Source organism: Syngnathus scovelli, chromosome 5 (assembly GCF_024217435.2).
Source record: "Syngnathus scovelli strain Florida chromosome 5, RoL_Ssco_1.2, whole genome shotgun sequence".
Lineage (NCBI taxonomy): Eukaryota > Metazoa > Chordata > Actinopteri > Syngnathiformes > Syngnathidae > Syngnathus > Syngnathus scovelli.
In genome coordinates, this window is record NC_090851.1 from 318,868 (window position 1) to 340,989 (window position 22,122).

At 51.8% G+C, this 22,122-nt stretch overlaps 4 protein-coding genes and 1 long non-coding RNA gene across 5 annotated transcripts; 3 read left to right on the forward strand and 2 right to left on the reverse strand.

The window, feature by feature from the left end:
* Positions 1-148: 148 nt before the first annotated feature.
* LOC125969017 (homeobox protein Nkx-2.3-like) lies at positions 149-3,335 on the reverse strand. Its single transcript, XM_049720670.2, has 3 exons — positions 3,031-3,335; positions 2,064-2,884; positions 149-810 (listed from the first exon to the last, which is right to left on the reverse strand). Exons 2-3 carry the CDS (start codon positions 2,401-2,403, stop codon positions 149-151), a joined length of 1,002 nt encoding a protein of 333 aa, XP_049576627.1. The 5' UTR covers positions 2,404-2,884; positions 3,031-3,335.
* LOC137840297 (uncharacterized) lies at positions 737-6,574 on the forward strand. The gene is made up of 2 exons (XR_011086837.1): positions 737-1,416; positions 6,349-6,574. It is a non-coding gene; the product is annotated as an uncharacterized lncRNA (long non-coding RNA).
* A 480-nt stretch (positions 6,575-7,054) lies between these two features.
* Positions 7,055-11,479, forward strand: LOC125969008 (aspartate aminotransferase, cytoplasmic). Its single transcript, XM_049720651.2, has 9 exons — positions 7,055-7,275; positions 8,365-8,546; positions 8,666-8,789; positions 8,864-8,976; positions 9,119-9,223; positions 9,310-9,460; positions 9,633-9,798; positions 10,385-10,527; positions 10,608-11,479. Exons 1-9 carry the CDS (start codon positions 7,167-7,169, stop codon positions 10,745-10,747), a joined length of 1,233 nt encoding a protein of 410 aa, XP_049576608.1. The 5' UTR covers positions 7,055-7,166; the 3' UTR covers positions 10,748-11,479.
* LOC125968986 (metal transporter CNNM1) lies at positions 11,470-17,595 on the reverse strand. Its single transcript, XM_049720597.2, has 13 exons — positions 17,155-17,595; positions 16,616-16,877; positions 16,040-16,392; positions 15,634-15,967; positions 14,663-14,806; positions 14,390-14,530; positions 14,135-14,304; positions 13,895-13,985; positions 13,668-13,789; positions 13,296-13,605; positions 13,063-13,143; positions 12,855-12,962; positions 11,470-12,486 (listed from the first exon to the last, which is right to left on the reverse strand). Exons 1-13 carry the CDS (start codon positions 17,593-17,595, stop codon positions 12,377-12,379), a joined length of 2,667 nt encoding a protein of 888 aa, XP_049576554.1. The 3' UTR covers positions 11,470-12,376.
* Positions 17,596-18,072: 477 nt separating this feature from the next.
* Positions 18,073-22,017, forward strand: hoga1 (4-hydroxy-2-oxoglutarate aldolase 1). Its single transcript, XM_049720663.1, has 7 exons — positions 18,073-18,337; positions 18,919-19,047; positions 19,206-19,333; positions 19,438-19,572; positions 20,755-20,851; positions 20,930-21,063; positions 21,217-22,017. The coding sequence occupies exons 1-7, from the start codon at positions 18,073-18,075 to the stop codon at positions 21,364-21,366; spliced, it is 1,038 nt and encodes a 345-aa protein (XP_049576620.1). The 3' UTR covers positions 21,367-22,017.
* Positions 22,018-22,122: the final 105 nt, after the last annotated feature.

Sequence of the window (22,122 nt, forward strand, 5' to 3'; positions counted from 1 at the left end):
AGCATTTCCCAAAAAAAAACCGTAAAAAAAAAACGTCAAAAAAACGTCAAACTTGCATCTTATCACGAGTCCTCTCTCTATGTGTGACGTCAACAGTCCCGTCAATGAACCGATTTTTTAATTTTTTCCCCTTTTCTTTTTTCTTCTGTTACCAAGCCCGGATGCCACCCTGACGGTTATGGGCCGGCGCCGAGAGCCCCTGCAGGCCGCCTAAGCTGACGAAGGCGTTGGGGCAGCCTGCGGAGGAGGCCGGCCCCGGCGCCGAGGAGGCCGGCCCCGGCGCCGAGGAGGCCAGCCCTGGCGCCGAGGAGGCCAGCCCCGGCCCCGGGCAGCCGTATGCGTAACTGGAGTTGCTCGGGTGGTACGCGGGGCCTCCGTACGTGTAGGCCGGGTAGCCCCCCGCGTAACCGTACGGCGCAGCGGCGCTCGGATAGCCGGGAGTTGAGCCCCCGCTGCCGTGGCACGGCTTCCCGTCTCGGACGAGCACGGGCACGGCCACGCGCCTCGGCGGCGGGGTTGCGTGGGGCAGGTCTCCCGCTTCTAGGGTCCTGTTTCGCCCCTGACGTTTGCATTTGTAGCGGCGGTTCTGGAACCAGATCTTGACCTGGTTGGAGGTGAGCTCGAGCGCCGCCGCCAGGTGCTCCCGCTCGGGCGCCGACAAGTAGCGCTGCTGCTTGAAGCGGCGCTCCAGCTCCAGCACCTGCGCCTGCGAGAAGAGCACCCGGGGCCGGCGGCGGCGGCTGCGCGGCCTCGGCTGGACCCCGTCCGAGGAAGCTTCGACCCGGGACGACGCAGTCTCGGCATGCTTGCCTAATAGACACATATAATTGCGAGTTTCACAAAATCTACTGTGCACGTCCACAAATTTTTTATTTATTTAAATGCTGTGTTGAATTTAGCGCGTTTCGTTTTGTCAATGGCTGCACAAAATAAACCCATGCATGCATCTGCATGCAAAATCATCCAGAAGCGTTATTTAAGTAAATATATATCGAATAAATTCAACACAAACTTTTTCTTTTGTCTACATCCAGTAACATTTACAAACGAAGGCAATCATAAAGTAAAAGGAAAAAAGGAAAATAAAATCATCAATGCGCATCACTAAAAGTGGTTAAAAAAGAAAACGATTTGTAAAAAAGAAATGTGTATTGAAAAAACATTGTGTGTTAAACGTAAATAACACTTGATTTAGCGCAATATAGGCCAAAAAACACAAACGCGGATGTGCAGATCATCGTTTGTGATTCCAAATGATTTAGTCCAAAACTCGCAGCACTTTATCTCGTCCGCCTCCTGTTTTTCTTTTGACTGCACGTTGGAACTTGATGCATGAGTTTTTGTCTCTCTTTTTTTCCAGTGCAGGCGCTCAACAGTGGGGTGAACGGAAGACCTTTGGAACGTCAACTCCAAACTGTAAGTACAGCTTTGCTATAGCTATCTTTCTTTGCTTTTGGAAAAACGCACGGCGCCTTTGTCTACGGAATATGAAGTGACGCAGCAAGCCAGCTCGCTTCTTTCCCCGGCAGAAATGGAAGGCCCTTTTCTCATAGCGATAGGGAAGGGGCGCCTTCCTTCGCGTTGTTATTCGCTTTGATTGATTGAATATTTCAATGATTTGATAGCCTTGCCCTCGTGACAAATATATTGCTCCCAATGGCGAATATTTATGCTCAACTTCCTTCCAATATTGCAATATTCAAAAGAAAAACAAATGATAGCTACTCCTTTAGAGCTTTCTTTTCATGTGGGCCATCTTCAAGCGTGACATGCATGTGGCCTGCCCGCGTGTCATATACATTGGAACCCACAACTTTCATTTTTCACTAAATCAACATGAGCTATTTGAGTAGATGAAGGAAAATATGAGGCCGCACTACGATGATGCCATGTGTTTGAGGACGTGTCAAAAGCGCACGACCTTCGCCTGCTTAGTTGTTGGCTGTGCGTGGAAAAGTGCTATACGTGGCCCGTGCGTGCGTGCGTGCGTGCGTGCGTGCGTGCATGCGCGGCTCTCATTGAAGTGGCTTCACCTTCCGCGCAGAAAGCAAAAGTCGACTTACTGCTCTTCTGCTGGTCCGTGTCTTGGGAGGTCCCCAGCCGTCCCCCCCGGTGCGTCCCGGGGTAGCCGTCCGGGGTCAGTCCGCTTCCCACCTCGCCGTCTTCCTCCTCCTGCTGCTCGTCCTCCTCCGGGTCTCCGGCGATCCGCGTGAGCTCAGGGTCCAGGAAAGGCGTCGGTGGCGCCGGTGGCGCCGGGGCGCTTTCCCGGGCCAGCGCGCCGGAGGGCGGCGGGACGCTGTGGGCCGTGTGGACGGGGGGGTAGTCCCGTCCCGACCTCAAGATGTCTTTGACGGAGAAAGGCGTGGAGCTCTGGAGCATCGTCATCATGGTCATCGTCAACATCTTCAGCGGCCTCCCCAAGCCCGGGCGGCCGTGCACGGGTGCGAGCGAGGGAGTCCGCCCGAACGCTCCAAAACTGGGAATTAAGGCCGCGGAGTCGTGCGGAGGGAGAGGGGGGCGCTGGTGGTGGTGGGGGGTGTTCACAGGACGGACCAATCACAAAAAGTCCACATGCTTTTGAAAAGTGTGTGTGCGCGCGCCCGCGCGTTTGTGTGTGTGTGTGTTGTGAGGAAGCAACCTGTTAGTCCTCCTTGTGATGGTTTCACCCACTTTTGTTCTTCTTTTCCATGCATGCACAATTCCATGTGTTTCTTAATCTTCATGTGGTTGTTTCTCCCCCCTCTTGATTCTATTTTGTGCTCCAAGTGGCTTTGGTTGCACTTGGTGATTTGCTTGAAGTTGGGCTCTCTGGTTCCAGCCTTATAGATTGCTTTGGTTCTGTTTGATTTTGTGCTCGGTCCTGCGCTTCGGCTGGCTCAGCTCGCTTGTAAGAGATGGGAAGAAAAAAAAAATGGACGTTATGTTCATACTATTGTGAATACAAATAACGTGCATGTGTGTTGCTTGTGTGTGTGCGTGTGTTGGTTTTGTGCGAGCGCGTGAACAAAATGTATCTAGGAAAGGTGACACCTCTTGTCTGCTGTCATTCTTGGAGGCGCCATGCAGACTTGGTCTTCTTTTTTTCCCCTTTTTCCTTCTCCGAGCTGAAATCATCTGCAGCCGTCCACGCAACAGCAGCAGAAAGAAGAAAAAAAAAAAGATCCGTTTCAACATGAGCCGTAAGAACACAAAAATATATTCCGATAGGAATTTTTAAAATGCAGCTTTTATTTGATTTGTTGTCAATAGAAAAGTAGTTCCGAATCACGACGGTTCATATTTCTTATTTCATTCTGGACATGCATTTCGCGATGTTATTCTGTTTTTGACTTGAAGGTAATAAACGGGAGTCGTCACATGCTTTGGTTATGATGATTGTGACGAACGCAATTGAATGATGTAGAAGGGAAAACATGTTTACACATAATGTTCATTTTTTTGGGGATCAACTTTTTGGTCTTCAACTTGTACAACAAAACAGCAAATAGAACTTGGAAATGATCTTGGCTGCATGGTGTCAAAAAGTACAGCCGACGTCAAAATAGAAAATAATGGAGCACTTTTCGCGATAGCTTTCACTTTTACCCACTTTGTTCAATTCGTTATTTGCAAAGTTTAAAGTCTGCCATTGGAGTTGGACGAGTTGGAATTGAAAGGAACATGCTGCAGGGGCCCTTGCAAAGTATACATTCGTGCGTGCGGATGAGACACCGAAAAAAGGCGCTCAGCAGGCCCGCACGAACAAACGACGAGGAAAATGTTGATTTTTTTTTTTTTTACGTTTGGAAAGGTACAATTATGAATAAGACAAATCTCGACAGTATTTGGAAAACTCCACAATTTAAGATCGATGATGGCAAGTTACACATTGAGGACAGGAATTAAAATGAATATATTCTATTGTCTTAAAGTCAAATACTAAATTGGTTTGATTAAGGAAAATGCACTGTTGTACATTTGTCGTTTGTATGTGAAAACTTAACATGCGTGCAATGTTGCTGTTTTGGGGTCTAAAGTGTGTGTGAGTGTGTGTGTGTGTGTGTGTGTGTGTGTGTGTGTGTGTTTGTGTGTGCGCGCGCGCGCGCCTGCGCGTGTACGTGTGTGATGTTTGCGCTCGCTCGCGCTTGCTTGGTTCACATGTGTTACGCGTGTGTGATTCCGCGCCCGCCCGCGCGCCCGCCCGCCCGCGCCTGTCTCCGTAAGGTGAGCAGCTAAACGTCATGTGAGTGCTAATAAGAAGCTTGTAATTGATCTCGTAATGAGCTGGCAGGACTTAGTGGCAACAAGGAAGCTGCACGCACGCACGCACGCACGCACGCACGCATGACGCAGCCATGATATCAGGATAACTTGATACACAACTCTAAACAAAAAGTGCTGAAATGCGAGCTAGCGTTGTGACTTGGTCGCTCGCTCGATATGTTCCAAGTCATCTTGACATGTGAGATGCATGATCGCACTTTTCAACCTGCACACACACACATAAATACAAATCGCCTCTGGTGCGGGGATGATAACAGAAAGAAAGATCTAAAACGTTTTTTTTTTCTCTAAATTTGACGCACCACAGAGACGAGTTGTGTGTGCATGTGTGTGTGTTTCTATGTGTGAGTGTGTTGTGTGTGCGCGCACGCGTACAATTGTGTGTGTGTTGTGTTGACTGACATTTGCTCGGGACCTCGTTGACCTGTGCCGGATTAGCAGCTCATCATAACACACACGCGCACGCGCGCACACACAAACACTGCGTGCACTGCGGGAGTACAACAGGTCACCACATGCGATTGAACATGTAAACACACACAGACAAACACCTCAGCAATGTAGCAGGACCCACGGCACGCACAGGCCTGTTTTGCAAGCGTGCGTGCGTTCGTGCGTGCGTGCGTGCGTGCGTTTGCCATCCATCCATCCATCCATCCAGGCAGCCGTTCATTTTGTGACATATGCAAGGCTTCACCAAACTTAATCATTGTACATATGCTAGTATAAATAATCAGCAGTGTGTATTAGCATCTTATATGAGTGGGGTATGTGCACCTTAGCATGCCATCAGCATTGCATTTGCTTCTTCTCACTTATTTCACCGGTTCTCATCACTCTCAATGTCCGTACTTGATATACAGCATTTATTCTGCTCTTTAAAATGTCAGTCAGAAGAAGGTGCGTGCCTTGCCACCTCTCGGCGGGCGTGTCGGTAAAAATGACGCTAGCGGCGTGCATTAAGTTTCAGATGTTAGCATTGACCGCACGTGCGCATCCTACTGTGCGTTACCGTGGATGGTAAGCGACTCAATAGTGGAGTTTGCTCTGCTTCATGTTGACTGCTCGCCATTTTGGCTCCCCCACAATGAAAGCGCTCTTGCCAAAATGCAGATGTGGGACTTTTGTATTTCATTTACGGGAGCACAAATGGTGTCCACGAGCGGGCTCCGTCACGCTGTTTACTTCCTTGACGACACGCTGTTGATTTAGGAATAGGAAAGGTCGGTCGTCCGTCCTCGGGCGGGGGTCATCTGTTATAAACAGCGCCGAACCAGTGTGTGTGTGTTTGTGTGTGTGTGTGTGTGTGTGTGTGCGTGTGTGCGTGCGTGTGTGTGTGTGTGTGTGTGTGGTGAAAGCGCACTTCCTGCCGCAGGGGCACAAATAACTCGTGGCCTCTCCCAGGCAATGGTATATCTACAAGACTACGACAATTCCTGAATGTAAACATAGCACTTTTGTCAAAGTGGCGTGGCCGTGGGTGCTGTTTATGTGTACACAGCAACACGGATCGCTTCCTGCCACAGATCATCTCGATCTTACACGCACACATGCACACCCACCCACACACACACACACACACACCCTTGTGTAAATCAGCGTGTTGTGTGCTCACTGGTGACGGGAGGCCGACAAAATCCAGAGCTCACGCCACAAAGTGACATTAATCGGAGAAAAGGTGGTGTTAGGTCCCACTTCCGGAAGAATCTTCTCGACCAAAAATGCTCCCCCCTCAATTTGATCCAGTCTAGCGCAGCGAAATGCTGCCAAAAGTGCTCCCATTTGCACCTGCCCAAATCGAGTGGATCTGCTCAAAAGACAGCAAGAAGTCCAGAGTAAAGAAAATATAGCAATTAGGTTTTTTGCTTTGGGATCGTCAAGGACTAATGGACTCCATCATCGTGGTCTTTGAAATGAGACCTGACAATAGCGTCGTCCGTCTCGCTTGTGTTTGTGGAGAGCAAAATGGCAGGAAGGACACTTTGGGCTGCTTTCTCTTACTTCAGCAGACATGCGTGTCGGATGGACTTAAGGCATGTCTGTTGACCTCTGTTCGCCCTGCTTCTTTGGACTTTGTATGTTTAGGTGACCTGTCGTCAACAGGCCTCGGGGGAACAATGAATCTTCATGCAAGTGCTCGCGTGGGTGGCAGTGTGTGCCATGGCAGCAACGGGCTGGAAGTGGAAGCTATTCATCAAACACTTCAGAACGTCTGACACACCGGAATGTTTATTTTGTTTGATGCACGCTTCCTTCATTTGTTGTATTGTCCGAAATAATAAACAGCCATTTTGGTGAGTACACCATTTAATGGTGCGTGCGCGTGCGTGTGCGTGTGTTCCCTGCGATTGGCTGGCAACCAGTTCAGGGTGTCCCTCGCCTACTGCCCAGTCAGCTGAGCTAGGCTCCGTGCTGCCCGTGGCCCTCGTTCCCTCGTCTCGTGAGGAGAACATTTTCAGACAATGGATCCAAAACACTCAATGCATTCCATTTGGAAGCGAATGCGCTATTTCGTTCATCCTTGTAAGGTAACACTGACATCTAACGGTTAAACGTTGTTCCTGCGTCCTTGAGTTGCGCTCCTCTTCGGTCAGTTTGGCAGGGAAGAAACACATTTAATTCGACATCGCATTCTACAAGTCAAATTCCATTGATCGAAGATGCACGTTTGAATCGGAGGCGCCCAATTCGAATGGAAATACGCATCGATAACGGACCACTTCCTAGTTGACCTCCCATTGGTTTAGGAAAATACGTCACAATTAAGGAGGCGTCTCATTGGTTGCGGCTGCGCGCCGCTGACGCCTCGCTCTGTCCTCCCAGATCCGTGAAGGTGAACTGCGTTCCGTCCCCCACCAAGTCACTGCCTGCTGCCGCCGTCCTATTGTCTCCACTCCGCAGCCATGTCCGTGTTCAGCGACGTCCCGCAAGCCCCCCCGGTGGCTGTCTTCAAACTGAGCGCCGATTTCCGCGACGACAGCCACCCGCAGAAGGTGAATCTCGGGGTCGGAGGTAAGCGAAGCTAATGATGCTAAAAGGCTAGCTGATCCCATTCAGTCAGCCTGGCCGAGTTGCGTTCACGGGTCACGTGGCAAAACCGCAAAAGTACTTCTCTGTCATGGAGGCAGGACCGCAAACGCATCACTTCCCCATCTCTCCCAAGATTTTTGCAGTTAACGAAAACTCGTGAAGTTACTCAAACCACTATAATAGAAAGTCAAGTGAAATAAAACGAAATTAAAAGTTACAAACTACCATAATTGAAAAAAAAAAACAAAAAAACCCAAAGGTCAAGTCAAATAAAACGAAACCAAAAGTTACAATAACATGAGGAACGCGTCCTTTGTTCATGTGGTTGACAATATCAATGCATGAGTTTCGGGTTTGGTTTTAAATACATTTGGTTCTGTGGCTTCACTGAATTTATTTGTATATGAAGTCAACTTTCCTCCGTTGCCTTGACTCCAATATAAAAAGAACCGGTGCTTATTGTAAAATACAAACTTGTTGCGATTGTAGTTTGCGACGCCTTCACAGTGCCATTAGGGAGCACGAAAGCGATGAAAAGAAATGCCGCGTTTATTGGCAAGTACTTTCAGGAAGCAGCTGCTTTGAAAGCGCTTGTCTGTGGCCATCTTTTCGGATTACAGTGTGCTGATAGGTGATACGACACACGTCTGCACGCCACGAGTTCCTCGGAGGTCAAGCACTCGCGTACGCTCTCAGTCGAGTTGGCTGCAACCTTGACGTATCGGCTCTCACTCCCGCTCGCTTTTTGTCTGTTCTTCTTTAAATATCGGCTCTCACTCACATATTTTGGTATCCTTCCCACTCAAACAACCAGATTTGATGTTTGGTGCCAACAAAGTGAGTTGAGGAGCTTCATTGAGACAAAAGCACTGCTCTGCTGCCACCCTGTGGCAGCTGTAGGTGATTATAGCCCCTTATTGACAATTGCTCCTTGAATTTAAGATCGTCCCACCAGTGTCCGTTTTCAAGTTCCGCGGCACCCGTCCAACCGGAGCAGGACCTCGGACCTTCTTATCCAACGGTCATGTCAGGTGACGAGAAGTGAAAGTGTTTTTCTGCCGTCTCCTTCAGCCTACCGCACCGATGACTCTCAGCCGTGGGTCCTGCCGGTGGTGAAGAAGGTGGAGCGCCTCATCGTGGACGACGCCACCCTCAACCACGAGTACCTGCCCATCCTCGGGCTGCCGGAATTCCGCTCGGCCGCCTCCAAGGTGGCCCTGGGGGAAGACAGCGCCGCCATCAAGGAGGGCAGGGTGAGTCTGTTGGCGTGCTAGCGGCTAGCATTTTTAGGGATTCAATTTTCAAAGAAGGTGGACTAGTTATGTTATTGTATGTGATGACTTTTTTTTTTTTTTTTTTCTTCCTGTCTCAGGTGGGCGGAGTCCAGGCTCTGGGCGGTACGGGCGCCCTGAGGATCGGGGCCGAGTTCCTGCGGCGTTGGTACAACGGCGTCAACAACACGGCCACGCCCGTTTACGTGTCCAAGCCCACCTGGGGTGCGTCCACGTTCATACACACACTGGAAGCACGTGCGGCATCTTCCGCTTCATTTTTTTTCCTTAAATCTCAGAGAACCACAACGCCGTGTTTGCCGACGCCGGCTTCAAGGACGTCCGCCCGTACCGCTATTGGGACGCCGCTAAGAGAGGCCTGGACCTTAGCGGCCTGCTGGACGACCTCGAGGTGACTTGGTTTTTCAAATTGCACAGTTTACGCGGCAGCAAACAACTGGCCGGAGCTGTCTCCATCCGATTGGCTCGTCACGTGTGCAGGAATGGAAATGGCCGTAAGGTTCCACGGTGACGCTTTTGTGGTGTTTGAACAGAAAGCTCCGGAAGGATCCATTTTCGTGCTTCACGCCTGCGCTCACAACCCCACGGGCACCGATCCCAGTCCGGACCAATGGAAGCAGATGGCGGAGATCATGAAGGTCTCTTCAGGTTTTTTGGAAGACCGGAGAGGTCTTCCCAAGTCTTTAATGACCTTAATGACCGGTTGTCTTCTCTCGGTCTCCAGCGGAGGAATCTGTTTGTGTTCTTTGACTCGGCCTACCAAGGCTTCGCCTCGGGCTCCCTGGAGAAAGACGCCTGGGCCATTCGCTTCTTTGTGTCTCAGGGCTTTGAACTCTTCGTGGCTCAGTCCTTCTCCAAGAATTTTGGCCTCTACAGTGAGTACACGCCTAGTTTATTACGGTGAACTCGTTGCTTACTGGGTGGCCGCTAAGGGTGAGGGTGTCCAAAAGGAGGTGGACAATAAGCTTTAGCAAGTTCCACGTCCTAAAATGGGTGGAACGAGCCAACCCCGCCCGCCCACAAGCCGGCTCCCTTACCTCTCCTCAGACGAGAGGGTGGGCAACCTGACGGTGGTGGCGCGAGACGCCGACAACCTGGGCCGCATCCTATCTCAGATGGAGAAGATCGTGCGCACCACCTGGTCCAACCCGCCCTCGCAGGGGGCTCGCATCGTCAGCAAGACCCTCAACTGCCCCGAGCTCTTCGCTGAATGGTACCGTCCCATTATTTGTAATTGTAAAGACAAGAACAATGCTCTCAAACAGGGGTGTCAAACTCATTTCTACTGCGGCTTCCGTTAGAAGGAAATGCTTGCTTGATTGATTGATTGATTGATTGATTGATTGATTGATTGATTGATTGATTGGCTCGCGTGAATACGCAACAAACAGATGATTCATAGTTTTGAAATCAGCCTCAATTGTTGTTCAGATGACCTTATTTTTTTATTAACATGATTTTGAAGAATATTATTCAAAAGGGGACAAAACTTTGGGCAAAATGTCAACGTTATTATTTATGCCATACGCATTTTAGTAAGGATCGTGGGAGTTGACAGCATTTGCTTTTGCGGGCCGGGTCTGGCCCCCGGGCCTACGCTTTGACATCCATCGGCGCTGCAAAATGTCACTCTCGGTTATTGGCTCCTGCTTTGCTTTAGCGACACCTACAGGACCGTGGAAGAACGGTCGCTCAAACTCGCTTGCGCTGCGCCAGAGGGACGTGGAAAACCCGCGGGACGAGCCGACGTTTCCGAACACGACGAGAGGTCGTTTGCCAATGGCTTTGTCTGCCCGCAGGCAAGGGAACGTGAAGACCATGGCCGACCGTGTGCTCCTCATGCGGGACCAGCTCAAGTCCAAGCTGCAGGCCCTGGGAACCCCGGGGACCTGGGACCACATCACGCAGCAGATCGGGATGTTCAGCTTCACCGGCCTCAACCGTACGTCCGCCTGCACGTGGACTCCTTCCCCGCCCGTCTTTCTCCAACGTGACCTGTCTGACTTGTTTCTGCCGCCGCAGCCAACCAGGTGGCGTTCATGATCAAAGAGAAGCACGTCTACCTGATGGCGAGCGGTCGCATCAACATGTGCGGCCTCACCTCCAAGAACCTGGACTACGTGGCACAGGCCATCCATGACGCCGTCACCCAGGTCCAGTGAAAGGGAGTGCGCCGTCCGTTGGTCCCTCCCGCTTCTCCTCGCCTGTGTCAGGCCAGTAACCATACGTTTTGTTCAACTTGTGCATTTCACTCCTTCCCACCACCTTTGCGCTTCCCAACCTTGACGGAGCGATGCCATGGCGTATCGCCGAACGGAGAAAAAAAAAGGCGTCCTCCCTGAAAATGTAGGATTTCATCGATTGTCACGTTGTGCGCATGTTAACAACGCCTGACATGCTTTGCAAGTAGAATAGAAAACAGTTCATTGCTCTGCCTTTTCCTAACGGATGTCACGTCACACACACAGATGAAAGACAACGCACGCATTGTTTTTGGTGGAGAATCACCGCTAAGCTACGCTACGCTATGCTAAGCTACGCTACGCTATGGTAAGCTACATTAGTCACCTACTGCTGTCAACTGTAAACGCTACGTCATCACGGCTCATTTAATGAGTCAGGAATGTGTGTGTTTTTTCCAACTCACTGCTGTTTCACACACACAACGCAAATCAAGGGAAATAATCAGCGAACACATAAAGACAAATATGATATGGAAAGAAGGATCTTCTCCTGCTGTATTCACCTCCAAGGAAACGGGTCATTATTGAATTGCCGTCTGTAAACGTGAATTTGATGTTGCCTTTGAAAAGCGCTTGTCCTTTTGTGGCAAAATGCAGATGATTCGGGCTGTTACATGGGGAAAAGCAATAAAAGACTCCACTTACAAATCACATTTATTCATTATTATGTGTGCACTACTGGATACTGTGCATGTACTTTGTAAAACAGACATAGTCGCTATATCTTTCTTCTAAAAACGTGTTTTCTTCATGTAAATAATTGCTTGTGTATTTCAACTTGTCCTAAAATTCTTATTTGATTATGACAAAGTCCGTCCCTGACAGGTAAAAGTCACTTGTTGATATAGTCTTCAGTCCATCAGTCCACTCCAACGTTGCTCAGCCTCCCTCCGAGCGGTCTGCAAAACGCTCCACCGTTCCTCGAAGAACCACGCCCGTAGCAGGTTCCTTATTGCTTTGACGATGGCATGAGCGGGAAGGGGAGGGAGGGGAGGGAAGGGAGGCGGGGAGGCCTCTCGACATCCATTTGCAATGTGAGAAGTCTGTCGTATCCAAAATGTTTTTCTTGTTCAGACGCAAAATGCTGCAAGATGTGTGTCACTGTGTAAAAGGTGAGTAATATTCAACCATGGAAAAAGAAAAAAAAAAAAAGCAGCTTCAATCATTAGACGGTGAATGTAATGATGGGATGTGTATGTGTGCAAGCAAATGAAGTCAAAACGTCTTCTTCTGTTTTTAGCTGAGAATAGTTGTTGTTTTTTACGGCAAGAGCGACTCATTGGGAAGGAACGTTTTCATTTCATTTGCATCCACAGTGCATAAAAGTATCAAATGTCTCTCAATAATGTATTTCGCCAACAAGTAAAGTGCGACATCCGCAAAGAACATTCAATAGCAAGAGTCGTTGAAAGCAACGTCAAAGTTGACTTTCTGCGCTGTGGCGACATCTTTGGTAGCGCGGAAAAACAGATTGATTCCATTGCAGCAGCGCCCCCTGGAGGAGCTCGTTAGATGAAACCAAATCGTCTCGGTCAGCCGGTTGCTAAGCTAGCCCTCTGAACTGTCCTCCTGTTCTGTTTCACGGTGTTTCCTTATCAAATTGTCTTCTGGCTCGTCTGTTTTATCGTCTTCTCGTGACTTTTGTCTCTTCCTGTGGCCTGAGGGAGGACACACACAAAAGCGGCAGCAGCAGAAGAAGAAGTCACGCCAGAGGTCAATTGATACGGTGGCCAAATTAGCAATCAACATGCGCTACATACTATATGGAATGAAATGATGAGCATTGCTATTTTCTGTGTGTTTCAGGCAAATCAACGCTGGAGGAAGAAAGACTCCAGGTGAAAATGCTGTGTGCATTTGGAGAAGTGCACTCGCCCGTGCCCCTGTGTGTTGAAGTGTATGCGGTACACGCTGAGGACCAGGGAGGCAGGGAGGCAGGGAGGGAGGGACTTGGGTTTGCATGTGAATCAAAACTGAAGAAAGACATGGAAAGGGCTGATGAATAGCGCGCGCGTGCGCGACTGACTGAGTTTAAGTCGGAGTTTGTTTCCCAGCGTGTCCTCGGAGGCGCTGACCGACTGACCGCCGCTGATGAAAGGAGACTTGTCTGTTAGCGTGGGAATGCTGGCCACGTCTGACACACACACACACACAGAGGCTGCGGTGAGTTTGTGGCCGCCGCCGTTTTGCTGCGCTTCCCGCTTGAAAGCCAATGTTCACCATGGCATAGTTACCGGCATCTCGGACGTAAGGGATCTCGTCCATCCGCAGGAAGACCGAATCGCTGGGACTCGTTTGGCCGTCGGACTTGCTCCCTGTAACATTTTTCACCGCCGCACAATGTGTCTGTCAAGTCAAGTGATGTTTTGGCAACAGCACAAACAAATGCATGGGGACCAAAAATCGGAGAAAGATACGTAGCTCCCCAAAAAATGGCAGGAAGTCAACATCCTGTCTTACGACTTACTGACGATGCGGTTTCTGCGGTTGAGCACAGTGGTGCTGTGAGGGAGGCCAGACCTGGCTTGGAGGCCAGACATGGCTTGGAGGCCAGACATGGCTTGGAGGCCAGACTTGGCTTGGAGGCCAGACTTGGCTTGGCGTCCTCCCGTGCCGGCGGCCGGGTGTCGACCCGGCTCCCGGAGCGGCGGCATCAGCGTGGCGCCCGCCGCCGCCGCCGCCCCCATCTCTGGCTCGGCCGTGAGGGGTTCGGGCGTCTGCGGCGAGGTGTCCATCTTGGAGGCGCCGAGCGCATCGCGGTAGCGGCTCCTGGTGATCTGCGGCCGGCGAACCTGTGACTAATGTGGCCCCATGAGGCGGAGCGCTATCCATCGCTCACCTTGACGATCTGCAGGGGCGTTAGCTGTCTCACGGAGTAGTCGGGCACGTAGACGTTGGCCCCCCCGTTGAGCTGGCCCATGGACCGGCCCTCGGACTCGGAGCGACACGGCGACCTCGAGTCTGAACAGAACAACAGAATTTGTCACGACCGAGAAGGTTGTGTGTGTTTTCGGCGACTGAATTGAAATATTTAGGGGTTTTTTTTGGTTTGTTTTTTCCACCCACCCGCTGGCATGATGGCAGGAACCCCAAAATACGAGAAGGCTCCATTTTCAAATTTGAGACGCTCGTTGCCAAACTCCACCTCCACTCGACCCTGAAGGAAGACGAAAGGGCCTTTCAAAATAAAAGCAGAAAAGACGCGACGAATCAGGAGCCACGGCAAGCATGGAACCGCAACCCGGAGAAACAATTTGACCCAAAGTGCCGCAACGAGAAGGCGGGAGAGATTGAGGATTGTTGTACCTGCAGCACCAGGACAAAGTAGTCTGCCGCTTTGTTTCTTTGGAACAGAAAGTTCTTGGGCGAATGTTTGTCTTTGTCGTCTAACTCGAGGTCCTGGACTACGCTGGGATGCTTGATGAGCCTCAGCAAGATCTTCTCAGAGATGTAAAGCGGTTTGAAGGGATCCACCTCTGGTTGATACAAAGCATGCTTAGCCTAGCTTAGCATTGGATCGGTTTGGTCCTTTCTCTCCACATTGGCGCGATTGGCCAATACCTGTGGACAGAAAGCGGTGCGTGGCCAGGAGGAGCTGCGGGGAAATGTTGACTTTCAGCTCGTGGTCGGCCATTTTGAAGCTGGAGAAGTCCTGCGGCTTCCTCTCGTGGCGAGAAACGCGACGCTTGCTGCGGTTGTCGGCTGTCGTCGCGTCCACCGCGGCGATGGGAAATTCGACAAATCACGAATACCATCAAGAATGCGAATGCAAACATGCTAATAGCAGCTATGCTAACAGCTAAGTCGCAGCTTCCGCTAATGTCACCGTCGTACTGTAGAGGTCGGTCTCGTCCAGGATTTCCGACTTGATGATCTCCTCGATGACGTCCTCCAGCGTGACGATGCCCATGACCTCGTAGAACGGGTCGCCCTCGCCCTCGTTGTTCACGCGCTGAACGATGGCCATGTGAGATTTGCCTGGCAAAGCACGAACGTCGCTGTGACGCCAAAGAAAAGCACACAATTTCCCTCTTTTGTCAATGAAAAGGCTCTCGAGAGCAAAGCCCAAGGAACTCAATGGAGTGAGCGCGCGCTTGTTCCGAAAGGTGTCGGAGTTGAGGTCCGTGCCTGCCTGCCTGCCTGGCTGCTTGGCTACCTGGCTACCTGGCTGCCTGGCTGCCTGGCTGCCTGCCTGCTTGCCTGCCTGGCTGCCTGCCTGCCTGCCTGCCTGCCTGCCTGCCTGCCTGCCTGCCTGCCTGCCTGCCTGCCTGCCTGCCTGCCTGCCTGCCTGCCTGCCTGCCTGCCTGCGTGGCTGCCTGCCGGCCTGCGTGCGTGCTTCTCATCACAACGTGCGCCTTTCACTGCGACACACACGCTTCATTCATCTAAGTGGGTCAGTGCAAGCCAAGCGAGCGAGAAAGGGAGGGAGGGAGGGAGGGGAAAAAGCTTTTCCGCTAATAAGCATTCGCTGAATGCCCAGAGAAAACGCTTCCGGTGTTAGCATTCAGCTCAAATTCAACAGACAGAAACCAACGGCGCATTTTATCACCAAGTCTTGCACTCGCACACGGCATGATGAGGCCCAACACAAATTGTGGCAAAGTCAAGCCTTATTCTAACATGCTAGTGTAAATCTATGCTAAGAGCGCATCTCTGCTTACCTTGTGGCTTTGACTGACTCCATTTTGTCCTGCGGCTGCCCTGCGGCTGCCCTGCGGCTGCCCTGCGGCTGCCCTGCGGCTGGGCTCATTTTTGGGCCTCTGCTTGCAAGCCTAGGCTTGGAAGGCCGCAGCGGGGCGCCGTACCTTTCTTGAAGTCCTCCAGCATGGCGTCCAGCGTGGTGTCGCTGAAGACGTAGTGCAGCGGGCGGCGGTAGAAGCGCGTGACGGTCTGCAGCGGCGTGCAGTCGTCGGGGTCGACGAAGGCCAGGTCCTTGACGAAGAGCACGTCCACGATGTCGGCGCGCGCCTCGCGGTAGACGGGGATGCGCGTGTAGCCGCTGCGCATGATCTCCGTCACGGTGTTGAAGTCCAGCAGGGCGTCGGCGGCCAGCATGAAGCAGTCACCCAGCGGGGTCAACACCTCCTCCACTGTCTTGCTGCGCAGCTCCAGCGCCCCCTGGATGATGTTCAGCTCCTCCTTCACGAGCGAGCACACGCGCTTTTGATTGGGCTCCACGGCGGATGCGAGCCAGCCGACTTTTGGTCGCACCTTGAGCAGGTCGTGGTAGGGGTCGGTGACGCGCAGCATCTCCAGCAGCTTCTCCCTGGTGTAGAAGTTGGAGATCTCCTGGTGCAGGATGAGATCCAGTAGCTTGCTGAGCGGGTAGGACACGGGGAAGGAGAGCAGCATGAGCAGGCGCGTCAGCCAGATGCTGCGCGCCGCCATGGCCAGGCCGTGGCGCGAGGCCGCCGAGTGCGGCAGGATCTCGCCCACCAGGAAGATGCCCAGCGCGCACGTGGCCGTCGACAGCCAGGTCATGCCCAGGATGCGGCACGTCCACACCGCCAGCGAGGCGTTGATCAGCGCCGTGCCCAGCAGCAGCGTGCACAGCACGTAGTTGCCTGGGGAGGGGGGGTGGATTAGGGGGGGGGGTTATCTCTAGCCTTTTCCCAACACCGCCCGAGGTCTCAAAACCTGATTTGAAACCCTACCTAAGACTGCAAACCTTACCCAGGCCTTGGAACCCAAACCTGCCGAGCTAACTTGAAACAGCAGCTTCAAAGCCTGACTCGGAATCGATCCAAGCCAACGCATTCGGCATTTACCCTGACATTCGGCATTTACCGTGACGGCGCACCGACTCGATCTTGCGGGCGTAGCGCTGTTCCCGGTCGGTGCCGCTGTTCTGCAGAACTTGCAGCTCCACCGGGTCCAGCGCAAGGAGACTGAGGTTGAGGCCGCCGAAGAGCGCCGACAGAGCCAGCAGAAGCACCGACACCAAAACCTGGATCCAAAGCTCGGGCGCTTCCCCCGAGCGCTCGGCGACTGCCACCCAGAAGTCCCGAGTGCGGTGGTGCTCCCACTTGGACCCGTCAAAGGCGCACATCTGCGGGAAAAACTCGTTGAGCGTGGATTCGGCATAGCTGCCGCTACGCCTTTTGTCCTCAACGCGCTGTGCGTCAGCGTTGAGTCTCGTCGCGGCGCGGCGCAGCGCGGCACAAGTACAAAAGTAGCACGAGGAGAGGAAAAGTTGGCGACTGTGTCCCACAAGTGGGTTGAATTGTCAAACAACATCCAGAAAGCATTGCTTTGACCAAGTTGTGACGTACGTCCCTCTCACCGTGCACGGCCTGGCGTGCGGAAAGGCTTACACACCCACCCACCGAGTAGAACTTGATGCTCTCCCCGTCCCGCAGCTCCTTGGCCAGCAGCTCGACGAGGACCGAGTTGCGGCTGGAGGCCGACTTGAACGAGCCCAGCACCTCGATGTCGGACGTGCGCGCGCTCTTGTCCGCGCACATGTTGCGCGCATGGGGACGGGGACCCGGGCGCGGCGGCGGCGGTGGCTGGGGCACCTCGGTTCCGGGCTCCTCGATGAAGGCGATCCACGGGGCCGCGCTGGTGGCCCGCGTCCGGTTGAGCTTTTGCTGCGGGGCTCTGGAGTAATAGACCCGAAGCGTGAAGCGCGTCCCCTCCGTGGCTTTCAGTACCCCGTCCTGCACGGAGAGCTCCGGGCCGGTTTCCTCCGGGCGGAAGCCGAGCAGGGCGAGATCCGACCGGGGCAGGATGAGGAGGAGGCAGAGGCGGAGAAGTAGGCTCGCCATGATGATGATGATGATGATGATGATGATGATGAGGTGAGACGCCCGCCTCGATCAGCTCTGGTGTCGTGTGTTTCGGTCCATGCGCTAAGACGATGCTGCACTGACGCGCCCACTCTGACGTCACGGCTTCTAATTATAGAACCAAGTCAGAGCCACTGCTGCAGCGGCAGCAGCAGCAGCAGCAGCTTTTCTTTCATATGTGGCTCCGAGTTGACCAATTGTTGATCCTATTTCACCAATCAGCCCCTTGGGGGCGCTAATGTGTCACGTATCTTAATTCTCAACCTACGTGGAAAGGAAAAAAAAAAAAACAGTGAACAAGTTCAGTCAACATTTGAGCCACCGAACGGGTCGAAAAGCAAGAACCGTCGTCAATATTTAACCAGGAGGCTCACACATTAACTGAGCAAAGGAACCGCAGTCTAAATACACCAGCGAAAAGACGCACAAGACAAGTGCAGCGGCGGCGGCGGCAGCATGTTGATTTCCGGGGCCCCGATGTTGTCGTTCCGCCGGCTGTGGGCAACAAGTCCACGCCGTGGCCTCGGCCTAGGCCACGGCCTCGGCCACGGCCGGAGCTCCAGGCCGAGCTGGGCCCGAGGCCTGAGTTCGGCCGCCGGCGTCCGGCTCGACCTGAGCGGCGTGTACCCTCCCATCGCGACCCCCTTCACCGTGCAGGAGGACGTCGACTACGACAAATTGGAGCACAACCTGCGCAAGTACGCCACGATTCCATTTAAAGGTCAGAGCAGCTGGCTGAAGCGTCATCACAAAACACGTCCGTTTACATTCTTTATTTATTTTCAAATGTTCCACATTTTTCAATCGATTGAAACGCCGAGCTCTGCGTCACTTCCGGGAGGAGCTCAAGTGGAAAACTCGCTTTCCAGCAGCATCGATCGACGTTACGTTTTGGATTTCAAAAATGTCTTACCATTAGAAAAATACCAGGAGAACACATTTTATATAAATAAATAAATGCATTCCTATCGTTTCATCTTTGATCAAAAGTGAATGTACACAGAAATTTCAGAAAACATTTTAGGTTAAATGTTTTTTCACTTTTCAATGTCATTTAATGTACTGTACTTTTTTTTTTTTTTTTTTACAGCGTTCTTAATTTATTTCCAACCCACTATCCTGCTGCATCTTTTTACTTTCGACCTTTGTTCACTTCTGACTAAAAACTATTTTTGCTGTTATGTTTTTTTCCTTTTGAAAGCACTTTCATGTTTACCATACTTATGTTGTTTGTATTTCTTACACAAAAACACCTTAGTGCTATATTTCTTTGCTTTGAAAGCATTTATATTTTGTGCACAGGTCTGGTGGTGCAGGGCTCCAACGGCGAGTATCCTTACCTGACGGAGGAGGAGCGCGTGGAGGTGGTGAAGAGGGTTCGATGCTCCATGCCCGCCAACAAGCTGCTCATCGCTGGCTCTGGCTGTGAATGTGAGCTACAGTGTGTGTGTGTGTGTGTGTGTGTGTGAAGCTGCAAGTACCCAAGTGCAATTATTTCCCTCCCGTAGTGACCCGTTCTTACTTTTGAGCGGGGGTCGGTGATTTGCCGAGTGCCAGAAGGTCCTTTATGTTCTGATGTTGTCGTTTAGCCACGAGAGCCACGCTGGAGCTCACGGCCAAGATGTCGGACGCCGGTGCCGACGCCGTCCTGGTGGTCACGCCGTGCTTCTACAAAGGCAAGATGGACGCTCACGCCCTGGTCCAGCACTTCACCAAGGTCAAAGAGGAAAACTACAAAACGCATTGAGTGCTCTTTTTTTTTCTTCTTCTTTTTCTTGTCCCCTCCCCCCATTGACGTTGTCGCTTTGCCTCCCCCTTCAGGTTGCGGATGGCAGTGCGGTCCCGGTGATCCTGTACAGCGTCCCGGCCAACACGGGCTTGGAGCTGCCGATGGACGCCATCGTGCATCTGTCCCAACATCCCAACATTGTGGGACTCAAGGACAGCGGCGGAGATGTGAGGAGCGCTTTTGACTTTCCTTTTTGTTTGTTTGGGGGGGAAAGGAGGGTGGGCTTTCCTTAACTGAGACACTGTGAGAGGATGCACAGAGCTGGCCTTGTCACCAGTGAGACAGGACGAGGCACTGGGACCCAGTGGGCAGGACTCTGAGCGAGGGAATCGCCTCTTTAAGGAAAATTCCAAATGCATACATTAAAAAACCAACAACGAATAAATACAGGGACAGAAAGCCAATAAAGAAGAAGGTTTCCAAATCAGAAGTCAAAAGTTAAAAATGGGAAAGCAGTGTGCGCTCGCTCGCTCGCTCAGCAGCCAGGAGGTCAGCCGACGCGTCGCGTTTGAGGCCGCGGGGGCAACAAATAAAACCACGCTCGGGCTGTGTGGGTGGCGTCTGACTGGATTTGCGATTTGGGAGGAAGACGACGGCGCTCGACCCCGCGGCCCCTCGCCCACGCCGCCGTCGCCGCCGTCTCGTTCGTAGGCGGGAACCGGCGAAGCAAAAGGTGAAAGGTCGCCAGACAGATTGCCGGAACAATTCTTCCCACTGTCAAAAAGTCTGATGACAAATCTGGCCACTCAAATAACTTTTTAGCCACTGTGGATGCTGGCGAGAGGCTGGCTTATTTTACGTGTCTCTTTGGAAGTCTGTCGGCTGCTCACTCGCTGGCTGGCTGGCTGGCTGGCTGGCTGGCTCGGTGGGTTAGCTAGCCAATTTGTCAGTCGGCGGCGTATTAAAAAATTGTTGTCATCCTCTGAGGAGCTGTAATCATCCAAGGCCGTGACGCCCGATTGACAGCCGCGAAGCTATAAATACACACTCGGTAGGGGGAGCCTATTCCCTGCGGAGTCCTTGAATAGCTTCGCTTTTATTGGGCTGAAGACAAAAGAAATCCCGGCAGCTCATTCACCAGCCAGCTAGCCAGCCAGCCAGCCAGCCAGCTAGCCAGCCAGCCAGCCTGCCACCTTTTATATTGATTTCCGCCTCTGGGGAACGGTGTGACGTGATCGCAGACGTCCAATGGAAGTGGTTGGCCGACACCTTTACGTGTACCGTGGCACCTTCCCTCTGCTGTCCGAGTTGGGACGCAAATTGTGACGAGTAAGGAATGAACAGTGGCGTTTTGGGAGGCAGATTCTCTCCAGACGTGTGGGCTATTTTCTCATGTGTTTCCTGCGCAGATCACCCGGATGGGCCTAATAGTGCACAAAACCAAAGATCGGGATTTCCAGGTTCTGGCGGGCTCGGCCGGCTTCCTTATGGCCGCCTACTGTGTCGGTGAGTTGGCAAATGCTAAGGTAGCGGCTCGGAGTAGCGCTTTAGCAAACAGGCGTGTCGCCATTGGTTGTGTTTCAGGTGCGGTGGGCGGAGTATGCGCGCTGGCTAACATTCTGGGCCAGCCGCTTTGTGACTTGGAGCGTTTGTGCTCGTCAGGCCGCTGGGAAGAAGCCCGAGAGCTGCAGGCGCGACTCATTGAACCCAACGCTGCTGTAAGGACGCGCCAAAAAATGTCCATTGTTGCAGCTCCCGAGTTGCCTAACTCCTCAAGTCTTGACTTGATGTGACTTGATTTACTGGGCTGGAAACGTAAGAGTCGGTCGGGCTGACTTGCTCCCTGCCTCCCTCCCTGCCTCCCTCCCTAGGTAACCAGGAAGCTGGGCGTGCCCGCCCTCAAGCAGGCCATGGAGTGGTTCGGCTTCCGCGGCGGCGTCTGCCGCTCGCCTCTCGGCCCTCTGCGCCAGGAAGAGACGCAACGACTCCGACGGGACTTCTCCTCCAACGGGTGGCTCTGAACGTGCGTGCGTCTTAAGTACGTGAACAATCATACACTACTCACAAAAAGCGGGGAAGCGTTGGGTTCATTGGGAAACATAAAATTGGGCAAGTACTTTTCAAAAACACAAAAGCGAGACAGAGGTGGGTGTCACAGAATGGCATAGGCAGTGATGTCCTTGGAAATAAGGAGGGGGAAATTTTTTTTAAAATCCTGCCTGTTCAGCTCCTTGTTCGAGAAGGTCCGTTGAAGTTCGCCTTACAGTGCTTTCTCAATTTATTCCGAAATTTGATTGCAAACCTTTTGAGAGAAGATTTTCAAATGTCTCCAAATGTTATCCACAAAATGTAGTTCATTTCAATTTCAGCTATTTCATTTTTGACACACATTGAATGAACTATTTTATTCATATTTTTAAAACCGTTTTCTTAATTGGTGATCAAAACTGACTTAATCAGAAACCTGACAAAGTGAATCAATGATCAAAATGGTTAAGGGAACCACGTGACTACCCGCAGCCAATCGGTGACCAACAACGCCTGAATCCATTTGTTACAAATACAAAAATGGAAGAGAAAAAAAAGCAATTTGTCAAGATTGGCATTTCTAATGTAATGTTTGACTTTAGACAATAACATTTAAATACAAATAAAATAATCTATGTTCTGTACATTCTTATGTTTTGCTGTCAGTTACACATTTCCAAAAGTAGTTGCAGTTGCTTTTAACTGCCTCAAGGGGGAGACAATTTCCACTGCTACAGCAACACTTTGAA